This window comes from Triticum urartu, chromosome 3 (genome assembly GCF_003073215.2).
Source record: "Triticum urartu cultivar G1812 chromosome 3, Tu2.1, whole genome shotgun sequence".
NCBI lineage: Eukaryota > Viridiplantae > Streptophyta > Magnoliopsida > Poales > Poaceae > Triticum > Triticum urartu.
In genome coordinates this window covers 79225645-79249041 of record NC_053024.1, presented here as the reverse complement: position 1 = coordinate 79249041, position 23397 = coordinate 79225645, and the positions used below count along the sequence as shown (strand labels likewise).

The 23397-nt window shown below is 40.6% G+C and overlaps 1 protein-coding gene across 2 annotated transcripts; it reads right to left on the bottom strand.

The window, feature by feature from the left end:
* Positions 1-376: 376 nt before the first annotated feature.
* On the bottom strand, positions 377-2975 carry LOC125542990. Of its 2 annotated transcripts, XR_007298214.1 has the most exons (4): positions 2659-2975; positions 1717-1797; positions 897-1363; positions 377-697 (listed from the first exon to the last, which is right to left on the bottom strand). XR_007298214.1 is itself a non-coding variant. In XM_048706235.1 (3 exons), exons 1-3 carry the CDS (start codon positions 2821-2823, stop codon positions 998-1000), a joined length of 612 nt encoding a protein of 203 aa, XP_048562192.1. In that variant the 5' UTR covers positions 2824-2975; the 3' UTR covers positions 377-997. The 2 variants fall into 2 exon arrangements, 1 of the variants encoding a protein (XP_048562192.1); XM_048706235.1 differs by having other exon boundaries at positions 377-1363.
* Positions 2976-23397: the final 20422 nt, after the last annotated feature.

The following is a 23397-nucleotide window of genomic DNA, read 5'->3' as shown; positions in this document are numbered from 1 at the left end:
ATACGTCCCTCTCCTGGTGGCTTCGCTCTAGAACTAATTTCAGCAAGGAGGAAAAACGCGGCTTTGCCCCCTTTGTCATTGCTACAGCATGGTTCCTCTGGAAGCAATGAAATCCGCGCGTCTTCGACAGAGTACACCAAGTTAGAACTCCTGTTCAGCTTGAGAACCAGACCCTCAGAGTCGGAGAGATTGCTGATTGGAAAGATGCAGGTGTTAAAGTAGGAGGTCTCCACCGGTTTGTGAGAAAGTAGGGTAGGACTTGGGTGGAGTGGTGCGGATTCTTTGCTCAGATGTTCACAACCATTGCAAGCCTCTTGTAAATATCTTTGCTTTCTTCTATAAAGATATGGTACGCCATTGGTGTACTCTCAGGAAAAAACTTGACAACCATCGTCAACTGTATATTATTTTATATTATTTCGGTGCTTATTCAGGGTACACACACAGGCTTTCTGTGTAACATCTACAAGGTAAAGACACTCAACCAACAAAAACGAACGGGGTGAAACAAGGTTCTATCTCTTTCTGCATCGCTGCATCTTTTACAGGTGCATATAGAACATACATAGCAGCGATATCAGTAACACAAATATGCAACAACACCACAATGATCCTTGTTGATCAGAGCATGGACTCTCGTCTGGTAATAATCACCAGAAAAGAACTGGTAATGCAGGCACGATTATGCCGAGACAGCCTGCAGGTTCACATCTTCCATTCAGCAACCGAGAAAGCAGGTGATCGCAATCCGCAATCAACAGCAGAGACCAGAAGGATAGTTTCAGGCTGTTATGTACAAGGTGCCAGAAGAGTGAGCAGTATGGTCACAAGGCAGGAGCTTTGTGCCAAGAGACGCAGACAAAGGCAAGAGAGTTCTGGAGGGGAATCACATGTACCTCTAGTTCATGGGACTTCTCCAGCAAATAAGGATCAGATATTGGAGGTTCCAATAAACTGACTGATGCTGTTGTCACCTTTCATATGGTGGTTCACAACTTCAAGGAGCATCATGGTTCATATCCATGGAGGGCTCGTACGAATTGGGATGCACGGAGTCCTGGTTCTGTGGAGAATGGTCGTTCCGAGCTCTGCTTCCACTTGGCGGGGAGTTTACAGGGCCATGTCCTGAGCACTGAACCAGATGGTTTGAATGGGAATTTTGCTGTGAAGGACTGCTGAAAACGTTTGAGATGCCTGCAGTTCTTGTTTGGTCGGTTTGGTACAGCTGAGAGTCAAGTGCAGCCGCCACATTTCCAAATGAGAAGGAGTTGATTTGGACATTTGCAGAAGGAAGACCATATGCTGGCTGTGGAGTTGGATGTTGGGAAGACCCTGCCATGCCTCCTCTGCTCTCAATCTCATTCTGTATAAAGAAGAGAAGCATCAAGGACTTGGGCCAGATACTAACATAACAATAGCAAGGGCTAAAGAAAACAAACAGGGAAATATCATCTTTTGAGCGAGGGCACAAGTTAATTCATGTATTGCTACCAGCAGCTTTAGCATTTCAATGGGCAAATGAATGATTTTGTGATGTTTGTATATCTTACTCTGAACCAAAAAGAGATGCCAATTCTCTTAGTTAACGAACACATGCTACATTTTGCATCCGAGACAAGGCATTGGCATAATATGTAACCTAGGGTTTAAACAGATTTAGAGAATTGGTTGAGACAAGTTAATATTCAGTAAAAAAGAACAAGTTATTCATATGACCTGCAAGTAAGCAAGTACATCAGCAACAGACACTCCCGATGCTTCTTCATGCTGACTGGATATCCACCGATGGGTACGCTCCTGCCAAAAATCCAAGGGTCAATTGAAGCAAATTATTAGCTGACAGTATGTGGTACTACATTGAAGAACACGAAGTGGTGCTCTGAACAGATTCCGCATACAACTTACATGCCGCTCAGACAAAGACCTAACTTACCACTGAACACTAAGTCGATTCCTATCATCAAAAGGTTTGTGAAATCCGAGTTGCATACATGATTATATATGCAGCACATTGCAAACCCTTTACTCTTTAGAACTGATTGTGTGCACCGTGTTGAGCTTTGGGCTCTGCACTAGTCTCTTAACCCACTTGAAAAAACAACATTACCACCACAGTTCCCCGAAACGTGCCGCGACATCGAAAGAATCGTAGCGCCATTAGCAGCGCCATCCGAAGCACCTCTTAGTCTCATAGAGATCACCGGATGGCACGCCCAACTGACGCTGTTGATACACTGTGTAATATGATGTAGCTGTTAATTCTCCAATTCTCTTCAGCTCCAATGGTGTCGCACAACAGTACACCACCATCTTGGCAAAGTACCAAGCCGTGCATTTTTCTTTTTGAATATATCTGGTTTTGTCGCCGCACACCGAATTTCTACGAACAGGTGACATGCTCCACCCAAGAAGCCCCCAATCCCAGCACCACACCAAGAATTCTCGGCCAAATTCAGCAAAAGGAGCCAAATTCTCAATCCCAGACGGCCAGGAATCACAAAGAACTCGAGGCGGAGCCCTATCACCCTCTAATCCCTGCATAATTCGCCATTGACCGGACCCAAGAACTGCCAAGGCAGGATCAGACGACGCGCCAACCGATCAATCGGGCAACCGGCGGAAAACGGAGAGGCGGGGGAGGGGGTTGAGTTTACGGACCATGGCGTGGCGCTCGCCGGCGATGAAGGAGGCCTTCTGGTTGGCGACGGCCTGCGCGTAGAGCTGCGAGAGCGCGTTGGCGGCGCCCCGGAACGTGTGGTGCACCTCCGCCTCCGCGTCGTCCTCCGGACCCCGCTTCTTCCCCGCGTGACGCGCCGCCTCCATCCGGAAGATAGCCGGGGTACGGGCCGGAGAACCTTATGGAAGCTCTCCCCGGAGCAGAGGCGAAGGTGAAGGCGACGGTGGAGATGGAGGACGAGAGGAAGCGTCTGATGGCAGTGCGATGGTGTCACGTATGGTGGTGGTCCACGCCTTCGCGGGCTCCCTGGACCGGGTGCCCCTATGTCTCGCCTATAGCGAGCGACACGAAGGGAACCCTCGCGTCAAGGGCAGCGCGAGATAGGTCAGCCCAGGTGCTCTGGAGGCCACAGGATCGTTTTTTTCTTTACTTTTTCTGTTTTTCCACGTTTTTTTATTTTCGTTCTCTGATTTCTTTTTTTACATTTTTTTACACTTCCAAAAATTATTTAAAAAAAGTACGCCCTCGGTTCCGAAATAAGATGTTTTAGAATTTTTTAAATTGAATGTATCTAGACATATTTCCGTGTCTAGGTTCACTCATTTTAGTCTGTATCTAGTCCATATTGAAATATCAAAACATGTTATAATCCGGAAAGCATTGGAGTATATTACAAAACTATACTTTACATAATGTTTTGAAAAATGTTAATCATGCAGTCAAAAAATGTTAACTTTCTACCTGAATTATTTTTAATCAAAAAAAGTTAAATGCGTAGAAAAAAATGCACCATGTATTAACAAAAATAATCTCGTATTCAAAAAAATTAATCATGCATTTTAAATATATAAACAATGTGTATATAAAAAAATTGTTGACCATGTATTAAAAAATGTTAATAATGTATTTGTAAAATGTTAAATATGTATTAGAAGTAGTAATAGATATATACCAAAAGTGTACAATCTGTACAAAAAAAGGTAGACATAAAAAAATATAAGATTTCAAAAAATGTTAATCGTGTACTTAAAAATGGTAAAAATGTATACAAAAAATTTCCTTATTTATATGCAAAAAAATGTGGAATGTGTACTGAAAACCCAAAAAAGGGAAAGGAGACAAAGAAACAAGAAAAAATATACATAACGAACAAAGAAACAAAAAATAAAAAAGAATAATAAAAACCGAGAAAGAAACAAAATAACAAAGAAAATCGATAAAAACAAGGAAGAAACAAAACAAAACCAAAGAAAACGAAGAGAAAGAAAAGAAAAAAATTAGTTATAACGTAGAAAGAAACAAATAAAACTGAAGAAAATAAAAGAACCCATTCAAACAGAGAATGAAACAGAGAAAACCTGTGAAAAATGAAGAAGCAACAAAATCAAAAGAAACAAAAGAAACAATGAGAAAACGAATCTTTTACCTCAAGTTGGGGGCACGCCTTCTAGTTTTACACAAGCACAATTGTGCCTCACTAGCTAGGTGAATTTGAGAAAATCTTTTATGTAGAAAAGGTCCGCGGTTCTGAATTTGAACAGGTCCATGAATTCAACAAAACGTTCATGAATTCAAAAAAGGTTAAAAAAAGTCACTAATCTAAAAAAGTTTGTGAATTTGAATTTTTATCAAAAATTTGAGAAATTTTATGAATTTGAGAAAAAAGGAAATAAGGTGAAAAACCCGGTGAATAAAACTACATGGGCTGGCCCATTTAGATACCATTGTTGTGGAGGGGGGTGTGTGATGGTTAGCAAAATGCACTTTAATCGGCGCTCCAGGCGCCAAATAGAAGTTAGTTATTCGACGATGTTTCATTTTTGCCAAGCCGATTTTGTGAAGCTTCTAAAAGCTTTTGGTTGGTTCTTCTCTGTTTTTTCTTTTTTAGTTTTCTGGACCATTTTTATTATTTTATTTATTTATTTATTTGGTTTTCTGGATGGTTTAGAAAAATTTCATGATTTCAAAAACTGTTCAGAGTTCCAAAAATGGTTGTTACTTCAAAAAAATGTTAAAAAAATTCAGAAAATTGTTGATGAATTTTAAAAACAATGTTAGTTGAAAAATGTTCGTTAATTCAAAAAACTAATTGCAAGTTTGAAATAATGTTCATGAATTTCAAATATAGTTCTTGTATCCGGAAAATGTTTATGAATTTAAAAATATTCGTAGGTTAACTATTTGGAAAAAATGGAGAATTAAAAATAGTCATCTTTTCAAAAAGCGTTCGTGATCTCAAAATGGTTCATGATTTCAAACAATGCTCTAGAATTTGAAAACTATCATGAATGGAAAATTATAAAAAAAGAAAAATTAAAAAGAATGGAAAGGAAAAAATAAAAAGAACAAACACGGAGAAACCCAAAGAAAATAACACAAAGAAACCGGCCTAGGAAGGTTGTACCACCTTCCCCAAACAGGAATAGGGAGTCTCCCATACGAGCCTACTTGTGCCGATGCAATATGGAACGTAGAGATCATAGGGGGTATGCGACTGGTTGCTACCCAGCAACCTACGCGACAAATAGGAAGCATTACGTTTTTCTATGTTCTTGTTGCACATCCTATTTTGCGCCTTGGTAGGCTACACAGTGCCACCAAATCCCCACGTGGGCCGCGGCATAGCGATAGCTAGTGCACCGACACGGATGCTCAGACGCATCGTATATTTTTTTTCTTTGACCATTTGCCCCTCCCATTGAACACTTGACCAATTGCCCATTTGACCATTAACTATTGACTACTTGATCGTTCACTTTTGAAGAGAAATTCATGAAAATGATAAAATACCGTGGAATTGAAAAAATAGTTCTCAAATCTGAAAAAAACTTTGTGAATTTGGAAATGTTAATGATTTTGAATTTGAAAATGTTCATGAGTTCTAAAAACTTCATGAATACAAAAAATTTGCGAATTTCAAAAAGTTTCACCCCTACAGAAAACGTTCATTTGAAGATCGTGCATTCAATAGAAAAAAGGGATTTCACAAAAAAAAGGTTTTTGAATTTGAAAAAATTCATTAATGTAGAAAATGTTCGCGATTCTGGATTTGAACAGGTCCATGAATTCAACAAAATTTTCATGAATTCAAAAAAGTTTGAAAAAAAGTTCACTCATCTAAAAAAGTGTGCGGATTTGTAGTTTTCGCAAATTTGAGAAATTTTAAGAGTTTGAAAAAAAAGGAAACAAATTAAAGAACAAACAAAACCGGTGAATAAAACTACATGGGCCAGGCCTTTTAGATACCATTATTGTGGAGGGGGTGTGCGACGGTTAGCAAAATGCACTTTAACCAGCGCTCTGGGCGCCAAATAGATGTTGGTTATTCGACATTATTTCGCTTTTGCGAAGCCGCTTTCTTGAAGCTTCTAGAAGCTTTCGTCTGGTTCTTCTTTTTTCTATTTTAGTTCTTTGGACCCTTTTTATTGTTTTTATTTATTTTTTTGGTTTTCTAGACGGTTTAGAAAAGACTTCATGATTTCAAAATCTGTTCAGGATTTTTTAAAAATGTTCCAAAATTTAGAAAATGTTCATGAGTTCTAAAAATATTATTAGTTGGAAAATGTTCATGAAATCAAAAAACAAATTGCGAGTTTGACACAATGTTCATGAATTTCAAATATAGTTCTCTTATTTAGAAAATGTTTATGAATTTAAAAGATATTCGCAGGTTAACCATTTGGAAAAAACTGGAGAATTAAAAAAAGTCACCTTTTCACAAAGCGTTCGCGATCTCAAAAAGGTTCATGATTTCAAACAATGCTCTGGAATTTGAAAAATGTCGTGAATAGAAAATTCTAAAAATCAAAAAATGAAAATGAATAGAAAAAAGAGAAGAAAAAAAGGAAAAAATAAGAAGACTAAACTTGGAAAACCCCGAAGAAAATAACACAGAGAAAACGGCCTAGGAAGGTTGTACAACCTTCTCAAACAGGAATAAGTTGTCTCCCATACAAGGCTACTTGTGCCGACCGAATATGGAACTTAGGGATCACAGGGGGTATGCGATTGGTTGGTACCCAGCAAGCTGCGCGACAAATAGGAAGCATTGTGTTTTACTATGTTTTTGTTGCACATCATATTTTACGCCTTGGTATGCTACACAGCGCCACCGGATCCCCAAATAGGGCGCGGCATAGCGATACCTAGCACACTGGCACGCTCACTCACACGCATCGCCTGTTTTTTCCTTTTGACCATTTGCCCCTAGACCCATTGAACACTTGACCAATTGCCCATTTGACCATTGACTATTGGCTAGTTGACCGTTCACTTTTGAAGAGAAATTCACGAAAATGAAAAAGACCGCGCAATTGAAAAAAAATAGTTCACAAGTTTCGTAAAAACTTTGTGAATTTGGAAATGTTCATGATTTTGAATTTCAAAATGTTCATGCATTTTAAAAACTTCATGAATACAAATTTTTTCACGAATTTGAAAAAGGTTCACGCCTACAAAAAAAAAGTTCATTCGAAGATCGTGCATTCGATAGAAAAAAAGGGATTTCAGAAAAAATCGTGAATTTGAAAAAAGTTCATTAATGTAGAAAAGGTTCATGATTCTGAATTTGATAAGGTCCATGAAGTCAACAAAATGTTCATGAATTCAAAAACGGTTGAAAAATAGTTTGCGGATTCGAAGTTCTTTCACAAATTTGAGAAATATTACGGATTTGAAATAAGGGAAAAAGGTGAAAAAAATAAAACAAAACCGATGAATAAAACTACATGGGCTGGCCCATTTAGATACCATTGTTGAGGAGGGGGTGTGTGACGGTTTGCAAAATGCACTTTAACCGGCACTTTAGGCGCCAAATAGAAGTTGGTTATCGATGTTGTTTTGTTTTTGTGAAGCCAGTTTTGTGAAGTTTCTGGAAGCTTTTGGCTAGTTCTTCTCTTTTTTTCTAGACCATTTTTATTCTTTTTCCATTTTTTGAATTTCTGGACGGTTTAGAAAAAACTTCACGATTTCAAAAATTGTTCATAACTTCAAAAAAACTTTGTTACTTCAAAAATGCGGAAAAGTGTTCATGAATTTTAGAAACACTATTAGTTGAAAAATGTTCATGAATGTGAAAAACAAATTGCAATTTTGAAATAATGTTCATGAATTTCAAATATAGTTCTCATATTCGCATTTTTTATGAATTTAGAAAATATTCATGGGTTACCTATTTGAAAAAATGGATAAATAGAAATAGTCATGATTTCGAAAGGCATTCGTGATCTTAAAAAAGGTTCATGCTTTCAAACAATGCTTTGGAATTTGTCATGAATGGAAAATTATAAAAATGAAAAAATGAAAATGAATAGAAAGGAAAAAAGAAGACAAAAAGAAAAAAGAAAAAAGAAAAAGAACAAACATGGAAAAAACTCGAAGAAAATAACACGGAGAAACCGGCCTAGGAAGGTTGTACAACCTTCCCCAAACAGGAATAGGGAGTCTCCCATACAAGCCTACTTCTGCCGACCCAATATGGAATGTAGGGATCACAGAGGGTATGCGATTGATCGCTACCCAACAACCCGCGCAACAAATAGGAAGCATTGTGTTTTACTATGTTTTTGTTGCACATCCTATTTGGGGACTTGGTAGGTTACACAGCGCCACCAGAACCTCACATGGGCCGCGACATAGCGATAGCTAGCGCATTGGAACACTCGCTCACACGCATCGCCTATTTTTTCTTTTGACCATTTGCCCCTTGACCCACTGAACAGTTGACCGCCCATTTCATCATTGACTATTGACTAGTTGACCGTTCATTTTTGAAGAGAAATTGATGAAAATGAAAAAAGACCATGCAATTTAAAAAATAGTTCACAAATTTTGAAAAAACTTTGTGAATTTGGAAAAGTTCATAATTTTGAATTTTAAAATGTTCACGAATTTTAACTTCATGAATACAATTTTTTTGCAAATTTGAAAAACGTTCATGCCTAAAAAAAGTTCATTTGAAGATCATGCATTCCATAGAAAAAATGGATTTCACAAAGAAAATAGTTCATCAATTTGAAAAAAGTTCATTAATGTAGAAAAGATTTGCGATTCTGAATTTGAAAAGGTCCATGAATTCAACAAAATGTTCATGAATTCAAAAAAGGTTGAAAAAAGTTCACTAATCTAAAAAAGTTTGCAGATTTGAAGTCTTTTCATTAAATTTTACAAATTTTACGAATTTGAAAAGAAAACTTCATGATTTTAAAAAATAAAACAAGAAATCAAATAAAAACATCCAAACAAACACATAAAGACCTAAAAACCCTGCCAGAGCCAATTAAAAACGTTAGAAGGTACTACAATCTTCCCAAAATTGGAATAAAAACGGAACCTAGCACCAGCTTCGCCGCTGGAGCTTCTCGCTCGCGTAATTCTTATGTGCGTTGGCCCATATAGAGTCTATCGGTACGAGTAACCATTAACCGGCTCTTTTTTGCCTAGAAAAGAAGCTTCTAGAATATCTTCCAAAGCTCTTCTTCAAGAGCATCAGTTTATATGTAGCTTCAAAAGGAAGCTAGAATAAATGTCGGACAAGAGCATACAATCACCAACAGCCAACAATGAAGTATTGATACATCCCAAACGTATCTACTTTTAAAACAATTTTGGTCTTGTTTGAGACTCTAATTTGCATGCTTTGAATGAAATTAACCCGGACTGACGTTGTTTTACGATACGAAGCCGCCGCCACCTTCTATTTTTCGTCGGGGGGGGGGGGGGGGGGGGCTGATCTGGAGTCCGTTCGAGGCTCTAGACAGGAGTATTCATCGTCGTCGTCATCAGCAACCCTTCTTCATCAATAATTCCATGATGCTCACCAGCGGGAGTGAATAATTCCTTCGTAGGCTTGCTGGACAGTGATGGAGCTAGATAATATTTGTCATGTAATTGAGTCAATTTGTTAGGCCTTGATCCCTAGTATCCACTATGTTATGAGATTGATATTGCTATGACTTTGCTATGCTCAATGATTGTCACTAGGGCCCGAGTGTCGTGATTTCAGATCTGAACCCTCTATATTATCATCAATATATTTGAATTCTTGATCCTATCTGCTAGTTATATGCACTTGTTATTGTTCTGATCCGTAGACCCCATGGTGACAATAATTGGAATACTCTTCGGGGATGATTGTAATTCGAGGAGTTCATGTATTCACTATGTGTTAATGTTTTGTTCCGCTTCTCTATCAAAAGGAGGCCTTAATATCCCTTAGATTTTCTTATAGACCCCGCTGCCACGGAAGGGTGGGACAAAAGATGTTATGCAAGTTCTTATTATAAGCACGTATGACTATATACGAAACACATGTCTACATTGAATTGATGAATTGGAGCTATTGTGTATCGCTCTAGGTTGTGATTGTTACATAATGAATGTCATCCACACAAATATCCATCACTGATTCAATGCCTACGCTTTGCTCATATTGTCTTTGCTAAGTTACTATTGTTGTTGTTGTTACAATCACTACAAAACTGTTATTGTTACTTTTACTACTACTACTGTTACCACTACTATCAAAACTATTGAACTACTGTGCTACTAAACACTTTGCTGTAGAGAAATAACTTTCCAAGTGTGATTGAATTGACAACTCAACTGCTAAGGCTTATAAATATTCTTTGGCTCCCCTTGTGTCGAATCAATAAATTTGGGTGAAATACTACCCTCGAAGATTGTTGCAATCCCCTATACTTATGGGTTATCAAGTATCTACAAGGCCTAGGGATCCATCCCCAGGTTTTATGAAGATCCACGTAAACGCTAGCATTACAAGGAATCAGAACAAGGGTGCTGCAGCAGCCGTGTGCAGAGATGGCGATGTAATTTCATGGGAAGTTCTTCAATGGTGATTTATGGAATTGATGATGCTACAACAATGGAAGTTATTGCATGTCGCGAGGCCCTTCCATTGACGGATGAATTGATGTTACAAAGCTTTTAATAGCCTTGGACTCGAAGCAGATAGAGAATGCTATTCAGAAGGGAACCAATGGTTCTTATCGCACCATCATTGCTGAGATTAAAAATAGGGCTTTAATGTTTAATTGTAAGTTTACTTTTTAAGGCCGAGTTGTTGATGCGTCCCCAACGTATCTATAATTTTTGATTGTTTCATCCTATTATATTATCAATCTTAGATACTTTCGTATAATTTTATATCATTTTTGGGGAGTAACCTATTAACTTAGTGCCTAGTGCCAGTTGTTATTTTCTGCTTGTTTTTGGTTTTCCAGAAAATCTGTACCAAACGAAGTCCAAACGATACGAAAAATTTTAACGATTTTTTTCCTAGACATAAGAGGCCCTAGAAGCTTCGGGAGGAGACTAGATGAAAAGCAAAGAGACGACAAGGCAATAGGTCACGCCCTGGGGGGATCGCGCCCTGATTCCTTGTGGGCCCCATGTGGATCCATTTGACCTAATTCCACTTCTCTAAATTCTCAAATACTCGGAAACCCCGAGAGAGCCACCTAGAACAATTTTCCGCTGCCGCAAGCTTCTGTTCTTCCATGATCTCATCTAGAGGCCTTTTCCAGTACTCTACTGGAGGGGGAATCGATCATAGAGGGCTTCTACATCAACCTTGTTGCTCCTACAATCATGTGTGAGTACTTCACCACCGACCTATGGGTCCATAGTGATTAGCTAGATGGCTTATTCTCTCTCTCTCTCTCCGATCTTCAATACAATGTTCTCCACGGAGTTCTATTCAATGTAATCTTCTTTTGCGGTGTGTCTGTTGGGATCCGATTAATTGTGGGTTTATGATCAGATTATTCATTGAAAGTAATCAAGTCTTTGCTGAACTTTATTATGCATGATTGTTATAACTTTGTATTTCTCTCTGATCTATCTATTTGGTTTGGCCAACTATATTGATTTATCTTCAACAGGAGAGGTGCTTTATAGTGGGTTCAATCTTGCAGTGTCCTCACCCAATGACAACAGGGATAGCGAGGCACGTATTGTATTGTTGCTACTAAGGGTAAAACTATGGGGTTTAATCATATTGTTTGGTTTTATTCAATCTACATTATGTCATCTTGCTTAAGGCATTACTCTGTTTTTTATGTTGGGTAACGTAGTAATTTCAAAAAATTTCCTACGCACACGCAAGATCATGGTAATGCATAGCAACAAGAGGGGAGAGCGTGATCTACGTACCCTTGTAGACCGACAGCGGAAGCGTTAGCACAACGCGATTGATGTAGTCGTACGTCATCACGGTCCAACCGATCCAAGCACCGTTACTCCGGCACCTCCGAGGTCTTGGCACACGTTCAGCTCGATGACGCTCCCCGGGCTCCGATCCAGCAAAGCTTCGGGGAGGAGTTCCGTCAGCACGACGGCGTGGTGACGATCTTGATGTTCAACCGTCGCAGGGCTTCACCTAAGCACCGCTACAATATGACCGAGGTGGAATATGGTGGAGGGGGGCACCGCACACGGCTAAGGAACGATCACAAAGATCAACTTGTGTGTCTATGGGGTGCCCCCTGCCCCCATATATAAAGGAGTGGAGGAGGGGAGGGCCGACCCTCTCTATGGCGCGCCCTAGGGGAGTCCCCCTTTCCTAGTCCAACTAGGAGTCCTTCCATGTAGTAGGAGTAGGAGACAAGGAAGGGGAAGGGAGAATGGAAGGAAGGAGGGGGCGCAGCCCCTCCCCCTAGTCCAATTCGGACTAGGCCTTGGGGGCGCGCGCGGGCTGCCCTAGGCAGCCCCTCTCTCTTTCCCGTATGGCCCAATAAGGCCCAATACTTCTCCCCCGTGTTCCCGTAACTCCCCGGTACTCCGAAAAATACCCGAACCACTCGGAACCTTTCCGATGTCCGAATATAGTCGTCCAATATATCGATCTTTACGTCTCGACCATTTCGAGACTCCTCATCATGTCCCCGATCTCATCCGGGACTCCGAACTCCTTCGGTACATCAAAACTCATAAACTCATTATATAACTGTCATCGAAACCTTAAGCGTGCGGACCCTACGGTTCGAGAACAATGTAGACATGACCGAGACACGTCTCCGGTCAATAACCAATAGCGGGACCTGGATGCCCATATTGGCTCCTACATATTCTACGAAGATCTTTATCGGTCAGACCGCATAACAACATACGTTGTTCCCTTTGTCATCGGTATGTTACTTGCCCGAGATTCGATCGTCGGTATCTCAATACCTAGTTCAATCTCGTTACCGATAAGTCTCTTTACTCGTTCTATAATACATCATCTCACAACTAACTCATTAGTTGCAATGCTTGCAAGGCTTATGTGATGTGCATTACCGAGAGGGCCTAGAGATACCTCTCCGACAATCGGAGTGACAAATCCTAATCTCGAAGTACGCTAACCCAACATGTACCTTTGGAGACACCTGTAGAGCACCTTTATAATCACCCAGTTACGTTGTGACGTTTGGTAGCACACAAAGTGTTCCTCCGGCAAACGGGAGTTGCATAATCTCATAGTCATAGGAACATGTATAAGTCATGAAGAAAGCAATAGCAACACACTAAACGATCGGGTGCTAAGCTAATGGAATGGGTCATGTCAATCAGATCATTCACCTAATGATGTGATCCCGTTAATCAAATAACAACTCTTTTGTTTATGGTTAGGAAACATAACCATCTTCGATTAACGAGCTAGTCAAGTAGAGGCATACTAGTGACACTTTGTTTGTCTATGTATTCACACATGTATTATGTTTCCGGTTAATACAATTCTAGCATGAATAATAAACATTTATCATGATATAAGGAAATAAATAATAACTTTATTATTGCCTCTAGGGCATATTTCCTTCAGTCTCCCACTTGCACTAGAGTCAATAATCTAGTTCACATCGCCATGTGATTCAACACTAAGAGTTCACATCACCATGTGATTAACACCCATAGTTCACATCGTCATGTGACCTATACCCAAAGGGTTTACTAGAGTCAATAATCTAGTTCACATCATTTATGTGATTAACACCCAAAGAGTACTAAGGTGTGATCATGTTTTGCTTGTGAGATAATTTTAGTCAACGGGTCTGTCACATACAGATCCGTAAGTATTTTGCGAATTCTATGTCTACAATGCTCTGCACGGAGCTACTCTAGCTAATTGCTCCCACTTTCAATATGTATCTAGATCGAGACTTAGAGTCATCCAGATCTGTGTCAAAACTTGCATCGACGTAACTTTTTACGACGAACCTTTTGTTACCTCCATAATTGAGAAATATTTCCTTATTCCACTAAGGATAATTTTGACCAATGTCCAGTGATCTACTCTTAGATCACTATTGTACCCCCTTGCTTAACACAGCGTAGGGTATACAATAAATCTGGTACACATCATGGCATACTTTATAGAACCTATGGCTGAGGCATAGGGAATGACTTTCATTCTCTTTCTATCTTCTGCCGTGGTCGGGCTTTGAGTCTTACTCAATTTCACACCTTGTAACACAGGCAAGAACTCTTTCTTTGACTGTTCCATTTTGAACTACTTCAAAATCTTGTCAAGGTATGTACTCATTGAAAAAACTTATCAAGCGTCTTGATCTATCTCTATAGATCTTGATACTCAATATGTAAGCAGCTTCACCGAGGTCTTTCTTTGAAAAACTCCTTTCAAACACTCCTTTATGCTTTGCAGAATAATTCTACATTATTTCCGATCAACATTATGTCATTCACATATACTTATCAGAAATGCTGTAGTGCTCCCACTCACTTTCTAGTAAATACAGGCTTTACCGCAAGTCTGTATAAAACTATATGCTTTGATCAACTTATCAAAGCGTATATTCCGACTCCGAGATGCTTGCACCAGTCCATAGATGGATCGCTGGAGCTTGCATATTTTGTTAGCACCTTTAGGATTGAAAAAACCTTCTGGTTGCATCATATACAACTCTTCTTCAATAAATCCATTAAGGAATGCAGTTTTGTTTATCCATTTGCCAGATTTCATAAAATGCGGCAATTGCTAACATGATTCGGACAAACTTAAGCATAGATACGAGTGAGAGACTCTCATCGTAGTCAACACTTTGAACTTTGTCAAAAACCTTTTTCGACAAATCTAGCTTTGTAGATAGTAACACTACTATCAACGTCCGTCTTCCTCTTGAAGATCCATTTATTGCCGATCATCGGGAAAATCCATCAAAGTCCATACTTTGTTCTCATACATGGATCATATCTCAGATTTTATGGCCTCAAACCATTTCGCGGAATCTGGGCTCATCATCGCTTACTCATAGTTCGCAAGTTCATCATGGTCTAGTAACATGACTTCCAGAACAGGATTACAGTACCACTCTGGTGCGGATCTCACTCTAGTTTACCTACGAGATTCGGTAGTAACTTGATCTGAAGTTTCATGATCAATATCATTAGCTTCCTCACTAATTGGTGTAGGTGTCACAGAAACAGATTTCTGTGATGAACTACTTTCCAATAAGGGAGCAGGTACAGTTACCTTATCAAGTTCTACTTTCCTCCCACTCACTTCTTTCGAGAGAAACTCCTTCTCTAGAAAGTATCCATTCTCAGCAACGAATGTCTTGCCTTTGGATCTGTGATAGAAGGTGTACCCTACTGTCTCCTTTGGGTATCCTATGAAGACACATTTCTCCGATTTGGGTTTGAGCTTATCATGATGAAACTTTTTTCTTATAAGCATCGCAACCCCAAACTTTAAGAAACGACAACTTTGGTTTCTTGCCAAACCATAGTTCATATTGTGTCGTCTCAACGGACTTAGATGGTGCACCTTTTTTTAACGTGAATGCAGCTGTCTCTAATGCATGATCCCAAAACGATATTGGTAAATCGGTAAGAAACATCATAGATTGTACTATATCCAATAAAGTACGGTTATGACGTTCGGACACACCATTATGCTGTGGTGTTCCAGGTGGCATGAATTTGTGAAACTATTCCACATTGTTTTAATTGAAGACCAAACTCGTAACTCAAACATTTGTCTCTGCGATCAGATCGTAGAAACCTTATTTTCTTGTCACGATGATTTTCCACTTCACTCTGAAATTCTTTGAACTTTTCAAATGTTTCAGACTTATGTTTCATCAAGTAGATATACCCATATCTGCTCAAATCATCTGTGAAGGTCAGAAAATAATGATACCCTCCGCGAGCCTTAACACTCATTGGATCGCATACATCAGTATGTATTTATTTCCAATAAGTCAGTTGCTCGCTCCATTGTTCCGGAGAACGGCGTTTTAGTCATCTTGCCCATGAGGCATGGTTCGCAAGCATCAAGTGATTCATAATCAAGTGATTCCAAAAACCCATCAGCTTGGAGTTTCTTCATGCGCTTTACACCAATATGACCTAAACGGCAGTGCCACAAATAAGTTGCACTATCATTATTAACTTTGCATCTTTTGGTTTCAATATTATGATTATGTGTATCACTACGATCGAGATCCAACGAACTATTTTCATTGGGTGTGTAACCATATAAGGTTTTATTCATGTAAATAGAACAACAATTTATTCTCTTACTTAAATGAATAACCGTATTACAATAAACATGATCAAATCATATTCATGCTCAACGCAAACACCAAATAACACTTATTCAGGTTCAACACTAATCCCGAAAGTATAGGGAGTGTGTGATGATGATCATATCAATCTTGGAACCACTTCCAACACACATCGTCACTTCACCCTTAACTAGTCTCTATTTATTCTGCAACTCCCGTTTCGAGTTACTAATCTTAGCAACTAAACTAGTATCAAATACTGAGGGGTTGCTATAAACACTAGTAAAGTACACATCAATAACATGTATATCAAATATACTTATGTTCACTTTGCCATCCTTCTTATCTGCCAATCACTTGGGGTAGTTCAGCTTCCAGTGACCAATCCCTTTGCAGTAGAAACACTTAGTCTCAGGCTTAGGACCAGACTTGGGCTTCTTCACTTGAGCAACAACTTGCTTGCTGTTCTTCTTGAAGTTCCCCTTCTTCCCTTTGCCCTTTTCTTGAAACTAGTGGTCTTGTCTACCATCAACACTTGATGTTTTTCTCGATTTCTACCTTCGTCAATTTCCGCATTACGAAGAGCTTGGGAATCGTTTCCGTTATCCCTTGCATATCATAGTTCATCACGAAGTTCTACTAACTTGGTGATAGTGACTAGAGAATTCTGTCAATCACTATCTTATCTGGAAGATTAACTCCCACTTGATTCAAGCGATTGTAGTACCCAGACAATCTGAGCACATGCTCACTTGTTGAGCGATTCTCCTCCATCTTTTAGCTATAGAACTTGTTGGAGACTTCATATCTCTCAACTCGGGTATTTGCTTGAAATATTAACTTCAACTCCTGGAACATCTCATATGGTCCATGACGTTCAAAACGTCTTTGAAGTCCCGATTCTAAGCCATTAAGCATGGTGCACTAAACTATCAAGTAGTCATCATATTGAGCTAGCCAAACGTTCATAACGTCTGCATCTGCTCCTGCAATAGGTCTGTCACCTAGCGGTGCATCAAGGACATAATTCTTCTGTGCAGCAATGAGGATAAACCTCAGATCACGGATCCAATCCGCATCATTGCTACTAACATCTTTCAACACAATTTTCTCTAGGAACATATCAAAATAAACACAGGGAAGCAACAACGCGAGCTATTGATCCACAACATAATTTGCAAAATACTACCAGGACTAAGTTCATGATAAATTTAAGTTCAATTAATCATATTACTTCAGAACTCCCACTTAGATAGACATCCCTCTAATCCTCTAAGTGATTACGTGATCCAAATCAACTAAACCATGTCCGATCATCACGTGAGATGGAGTAGTTTCATTGGTGAACATCACTATGTTGATCATATCTACTATATGATTCACGCTCGACCTTTCGGTCTCCGTGTTCCGAGGCCATATCTGTATATGCTTGGCTCGTCAAGTATAACCTGAGTATTCCGCGTGTGCAACTGTTTTGCACCCGTTGTATTTGAACGTAGAGCCTATCACACCCGCTCATCACGTGGTGTCTCAGCACGAAGAACTTTCGCAACGGTGCATACTCAGGGAGAACACTTCTTGATAATTAGTGAGAGATCATCTTATAATGCTACCGTCAATCAAAGCAAGATAAGATGCATAAAAGATAAACATCACATGCAATCAATATAAGTGATATGATATGGCCATCATCATCTTGTGCTTGTGATCTCCATCTTTGAAGCACCGTCATGATCACCATCGTCACCGGCGCGACACCTTGATCTCCATCGTAGCATCGTTGTCGTCTCGCCAATCTTATGCTTCCATGACTATCGCTACCGCTTAGTGATAAAGTAAAGCATTACAGCGTGATTGCATTGCATACAATAAAGCGACAACCATATGGCTCCTGCCAGTTGCCGATAACTCGGTTACAAAACATGATCATCTCATACAATAAAATTTAGCATCATGTCTTGACCATATCACATCACAACATGCCCTGCAAAAACAAGTTAGACGTCCTCTACTTTGTTGTTGCAAGTTTTATGTGGCTGCTACGGGCTTAAGCAAGAACCAATCTTACCTACGCATCAAAACCACAACGATAGTTTGTCAAGTTGGTGCTGTTTTAACCTTCGCAAGGACCGGGCGTAGCCTCACTCGGTTCAACTAAAGTTGGAGAAACTATCACCCGCTAGCCACCTTTGTGCAAAGCACGTCGGGAGAACCGGTCTCGCGTAAGCGTACGCGTAATGTCGGTCCGGGCCGCTTCGTCCAACAATACCGCCGAACCAAAGTATGACATGCTGGTAAGAAGTATGACTTATATCGCCCACAACTCACTTGTGTTCTACTCGTGCATATAACATCAACACATAAAACCTAGGCTCGGATGCCACTGTTGGGTAACATAGTAATTTCAAAAAATTTCCTACGCACACGCAAGATCATGGTAATGCATAGCAACGAGAGGGGAGAGTGTGATCTACGTACCCTTGTAGACCGACAGCGGAAGCGTTAGCACAACGCGGTTGATGTAGTCGTACGTCTTCACGGTCCAACCGATCCAAGCACCGTTACTCCGACACCTCCGAGTTCTTGGCACACGTTCAGCTCGATGACGCTCCCCGGGCTCCGATCCAGCAAAGCTTCGGGGAGGAGTTCCGTTAGCACGACGGCGTGGTGACGATCTTGATGTTCAACCGTCGCAGGGCTTCGCCTAAGCACCGCTACAATATGACCGAGGTGGAATATGGTGGAGGGGGGCACCGCACACGGCTAAGGAACGATCACAAAGATCAACTTGTGTGTCTATGGGGTGCCCCTGCCCCCGTATATAAAGGAGTGAAGGAGGGGAGGGCCGGCCCTCTCTATGGCGCGCCCTAGGGGAGTCCTACTCCCACCGGGAGTAGGATTCCCCCTTTCCTAGTCCAACTAGGAGTCCTTCCATGTAGTAGGAGTAGGAGACAAGGAAGGGGAAGGGAGAAGGGAAGGAAGGAGGGGGCGCAGCCCCTCCCCCTAGTCCAATTCGGACTAGGCCTTGGGGGCGCGCGCGGGCTGCCCTAGGCAGCCCCTCTCTCTTTCCCGTATGGCCCAATAAGGCCCAATACTTCTCCCCCGTATTCCCGTAACTCCCCGGTACTCCGAAAAATACCCGAACCACTCGGAACCTTTCCGATGTCCGAATATAGTCGTCCAATATATCGATCTTTACGTCTCGACCATTTCGAGACTCCGTCATGTCCCCGATCTCATCCGGGACTCCGAACTCCTTCGGTACATCAAAACTCATAAACTCATATATAACTGTCATTCGAAACCTTAAGCGTGCGGACCCTACGGTTCGAGAACAATGTAGACATGACCGAGACACGTCTCCGGTCAATAACCAATAGCGGAACCTGGATGCTCATATTGGCTCCCACATATTCTACGAAGATCTTTATCGGTCAGAACGCATAACAACATACGTTGTTCCCTTTGTCATCGGTATGTTACTTGCCTGAGATTCGATCATGTCGGTATCTCAATACCTAGTTCAATCTCGTTACCGGTAAGTCTCTTTACTTGTTCCGTAATACATCATCTCACAACTAACTCATTAGTTGCAATGCTTGCAAGGCTTATGTGATGTGCATTACCGAGAGGGCCCAGAGATACCTCTCCGACAATCGGAGTGACAAATCCTAATCTTGAAATACGCCAACCCAACATGTACCTTTGGAGTCACCTGTAGAGCACCTTTATAATCACCCAGTTACGTTGTGACGTTTGGTAGCACACAAAGTGTTCCTCCGGCAAACGGGAGTTGCATAATCTCATAGTCATAGGAACATGTATAAGTCATGAAGAAAGCAATAGCAACACACTAAACGATCGGGTGCTAAGCTAATGGAATGGGTCATGTCAATCAGATCATTCACCTAATGATGTGATCCCGTTAATCAAATAACAACTCTTTTGTTTATGGTTAGGAAACATAACCATCTTCGATTAACGAGCTAGTCAAGTAGAGGCATACTAGTGACACTTTGTCTATGTATTCACACATGTATTATGTTTCCGGTTAATACAATTCTAGCATGAATAATAAACATTTATCATGATATAAGGAAATAAATAATAACTTTATTATTGCCTCTAGGGCATATTTCCTTCATGTTATGACCTTAATACCCTAGATGCATGCTAGATAGTGGTCGATGGCTGGAGTAATAGTAGTGGATGCAGGCAGAGTCAGTCTACTTGCACGGACGTAATGCCTATATACATGATCATTTCCATGAATAACGTTATAACTACGCGCTTTTGGATTATCCAACCCCATGATCCCTTTGATCAAGGGAGGCACATTTGGATGGTCCAACCCCATGATCCCTTTGTAATGCCACTTCATGTGGACTATATGTTGGGGAATACAGTATTTCAAAAAAAATTCCTATGATCATGCAAGATCTATCTAGGAGATGCATAGAAACGAGAGGGGAGAGTGTGTCTACGTACCCTCGTAGACCGAAAGCGGAAGCATTTAGTAACGCGGTTGATGTAGTCGAACGTCTTCACAATCCAACCGATCCAAGCACGGAACGTACGGCACCTACGCGTTCAGCACACGTTCAGCTCGATGACGTCCCTCGGGCTCTTGATCCAGTTGAGGCCCAAGGAGAGTTCCGTCAGCACGACGGTGTGGCGACGGTGATGATGAAGTTACCGGCGCAGGGCTTCGCCTAAGCACTACAACGATACGACCGAGGTGTGTAACTGTGGAGGGGGGCACCGCACACAGCTCAGAAAAATCTTGGAGTGCCTTTGGGGTGCCCCCTGCCCACGTATATAAAGGAGGGAGGAGGAGGCCAGCCTAGGAGGGGCGTGCCTATAGGGGGAGTCCAACTAGGATTCCCAATCCTAATTGGAGTCCCCTTCCTTTTCCAAGAGGGGAGAGAGGGAAGGAGTAGGAGAGGGAGAAGGAAAGAGAGGGGGCGCCACCCCCTCCCTAGTCCAATTCGGACTTGCCATGGGGGGGACCCTTGAGGCCCTTCTCTCCTTTCCCGTATGGCCTTTTAAGGCCCAATAAATCCCCCGACGAATTCCCGTAACTCTCCGGTACTCCGAAAAATACCCGAACCACTCAAAACCTTCCCGATGTCCGAATATAGCGTTCCATTGTATCGATCTTTACGTCTCGACCATTTCGAGACTCCTCGTCATGTCTATGATCTCATCCGGGACTCCAAACAAACTTCGGTCATCAAATCACATAACTCATAATACAAATCGTCATTGAACGTTAAGCGTGCGGACCCTACGGGTTCGAGAACTATGTAGACATGACCGCGACACATCTCCGATCAATAACCAATAGCCGAACCTGGATGCTCATATTGGCTACTACATATTCTACGAAGATCTTTATCAATCAAACCGCATAACAACATAGGTTGTTCCCTTTGTCATCGGTATGTTACTTCCCCAAGATTCGATCGTTGGTATCATCATACCTAGTTCAATCTCATTACCGGCCAGTCCCTTTACTCGTTCCGTAATGCATAATCCCGTAAATAACTCATTAGTCACATTGCTTGCAAGGCTTATAGTGATGTGCATTACTCTGAGGGCCCAGAGATACCTCTCCGACAATCGGAGTGACAAATCCTAATCTCGATCTATGCCAACTCAACAAACACCATCGGAGACACTTGTAGAGCATCTTTATAATCACCCAGTTACGTTGTGACGTTTTATAGCACACTAAGTGTTCCTCTGGTATTCGGGGGTTTCATAATCTCAGTCATAGGAACATGTATAAGTCATGAAGAAAGCAATAGCAATAAACTAAACGATCATAGTGCTAAGCTAACGGACGGATCTTGTCCATCACATAATTCTCTAATGATGTGATCTCGTTCATCAAATGACAACACATGTCTATGGTCAGGAAACTTGACCATCTTTGATTAACGAGCTAGTCAAGTAGAGGCATACTAGGGACACTCTGTTTGTCTATGTATTCACACATGTACTAAGTTTCCTGTTAATACAATTCTAGCATGAATAATAAACATTTATCATGATATAAGTAAATATAAATAACAACTTTATTATTGCCTCTAGGGCATATTTCCTTCAGTCTCCCACTTGCACTAGAGTCAATAGTCTAGTTCACATCGCCATGTGATTTAACACCAATAGTTCACATCACCATGTGATTAGTTCACATCTTCATGTGACTAATACCCAAAGGGTTTACTAGAGTCAATAATCTAGTTCATATCGCTATGTGATTAACACCCAAAGAGTGATCGTGTTTTTCTTGTGAGAGAAGTTTAGTCTACGGGTCTGCAACATTCAGATCCGTATGTATTTTGCAAATTTCTATGTTTAGAATACTTTGCATGGAGCTAATCTAGCTAATTGCTCCCACTTTCAATATGTATCTAGATTGATACTTAGGGTCATCTAGATCGGTGTCAAAAGCTTGCATTGACGTAACTCTTTACGACGAACTCTTTTATCACCTCCATAACCGAGAAATATTTCCTTAGTCCTCTAAGGATAATTTTGACCGTTGTCCAGTGATATACTCCTAGATCACTATTGTACTCCCTTGCCAAAATCATGCTAAGGTATACAATAGGTCTGGTACACAGCATAGCATACTTGATAGAACCTATGACTGACGCATAGGGAATGACTTTTCATTCTCTTTCTATTTTTTGCTGTGGTCGGGTTTTGAGTCTTTACTCAACTTCACACCTTGCAACACAGACAATAACTCCTTCTTTGACTGATCCATTTTTAAATCCTTCAAATTCTTGTCAAGGTATGTACTGATTGAAAAAACATGTCAAGCGTATTTATCTATATCTATAGATCTTGATGATCAATATGTAAGCAGCTTTACCGAGGTCTTTCTTTGAAAAATTCTTATTCAAGTATCCTTTTATGCTATCCAGAAATTCAGTATCATTTCCGATCAACAATATGTCATCCACATATAATATCAGAAATGCTACATATATAGCTCCCACTCACTTTCTTGTAAATACAGGCTTCTCCAAAAGTTTGTATAAAACTATATGCTTTGATCAACTCATCGAAGCGTACATTCCAACTCCGAGATGTTTGCACCAGTCCATAGATGGATCGCTGGAGCTTGCACACTTTGTTAGCACCTTTAGGATTGACAAAACCTTCTGGTTGCATCATATATAA

Coding starts and splice junctions, on each gene's coding strand:
- LOC125542990 (XM_048706235.1), bottom strand. CDS start 2,823: ATGGAGGCGGCGCGTCACGCGGGGAAGAAGCGGGGTCCGGAGGACGAC. Junction 1,798..2,658: donor CCGGCGAGCGCCACGCCATG/GTCCGTAAACTC, acceptor GATTTTTGGCAG/GAGCGTACCCATCGGTGGAT. Junction 1,364..1,716: donor ATGTACTTGCTTACTTGCAG/GTCATATGAATA, acceptor TTCTTTATACAG/AATGAGATTGAGAGCAGAGG.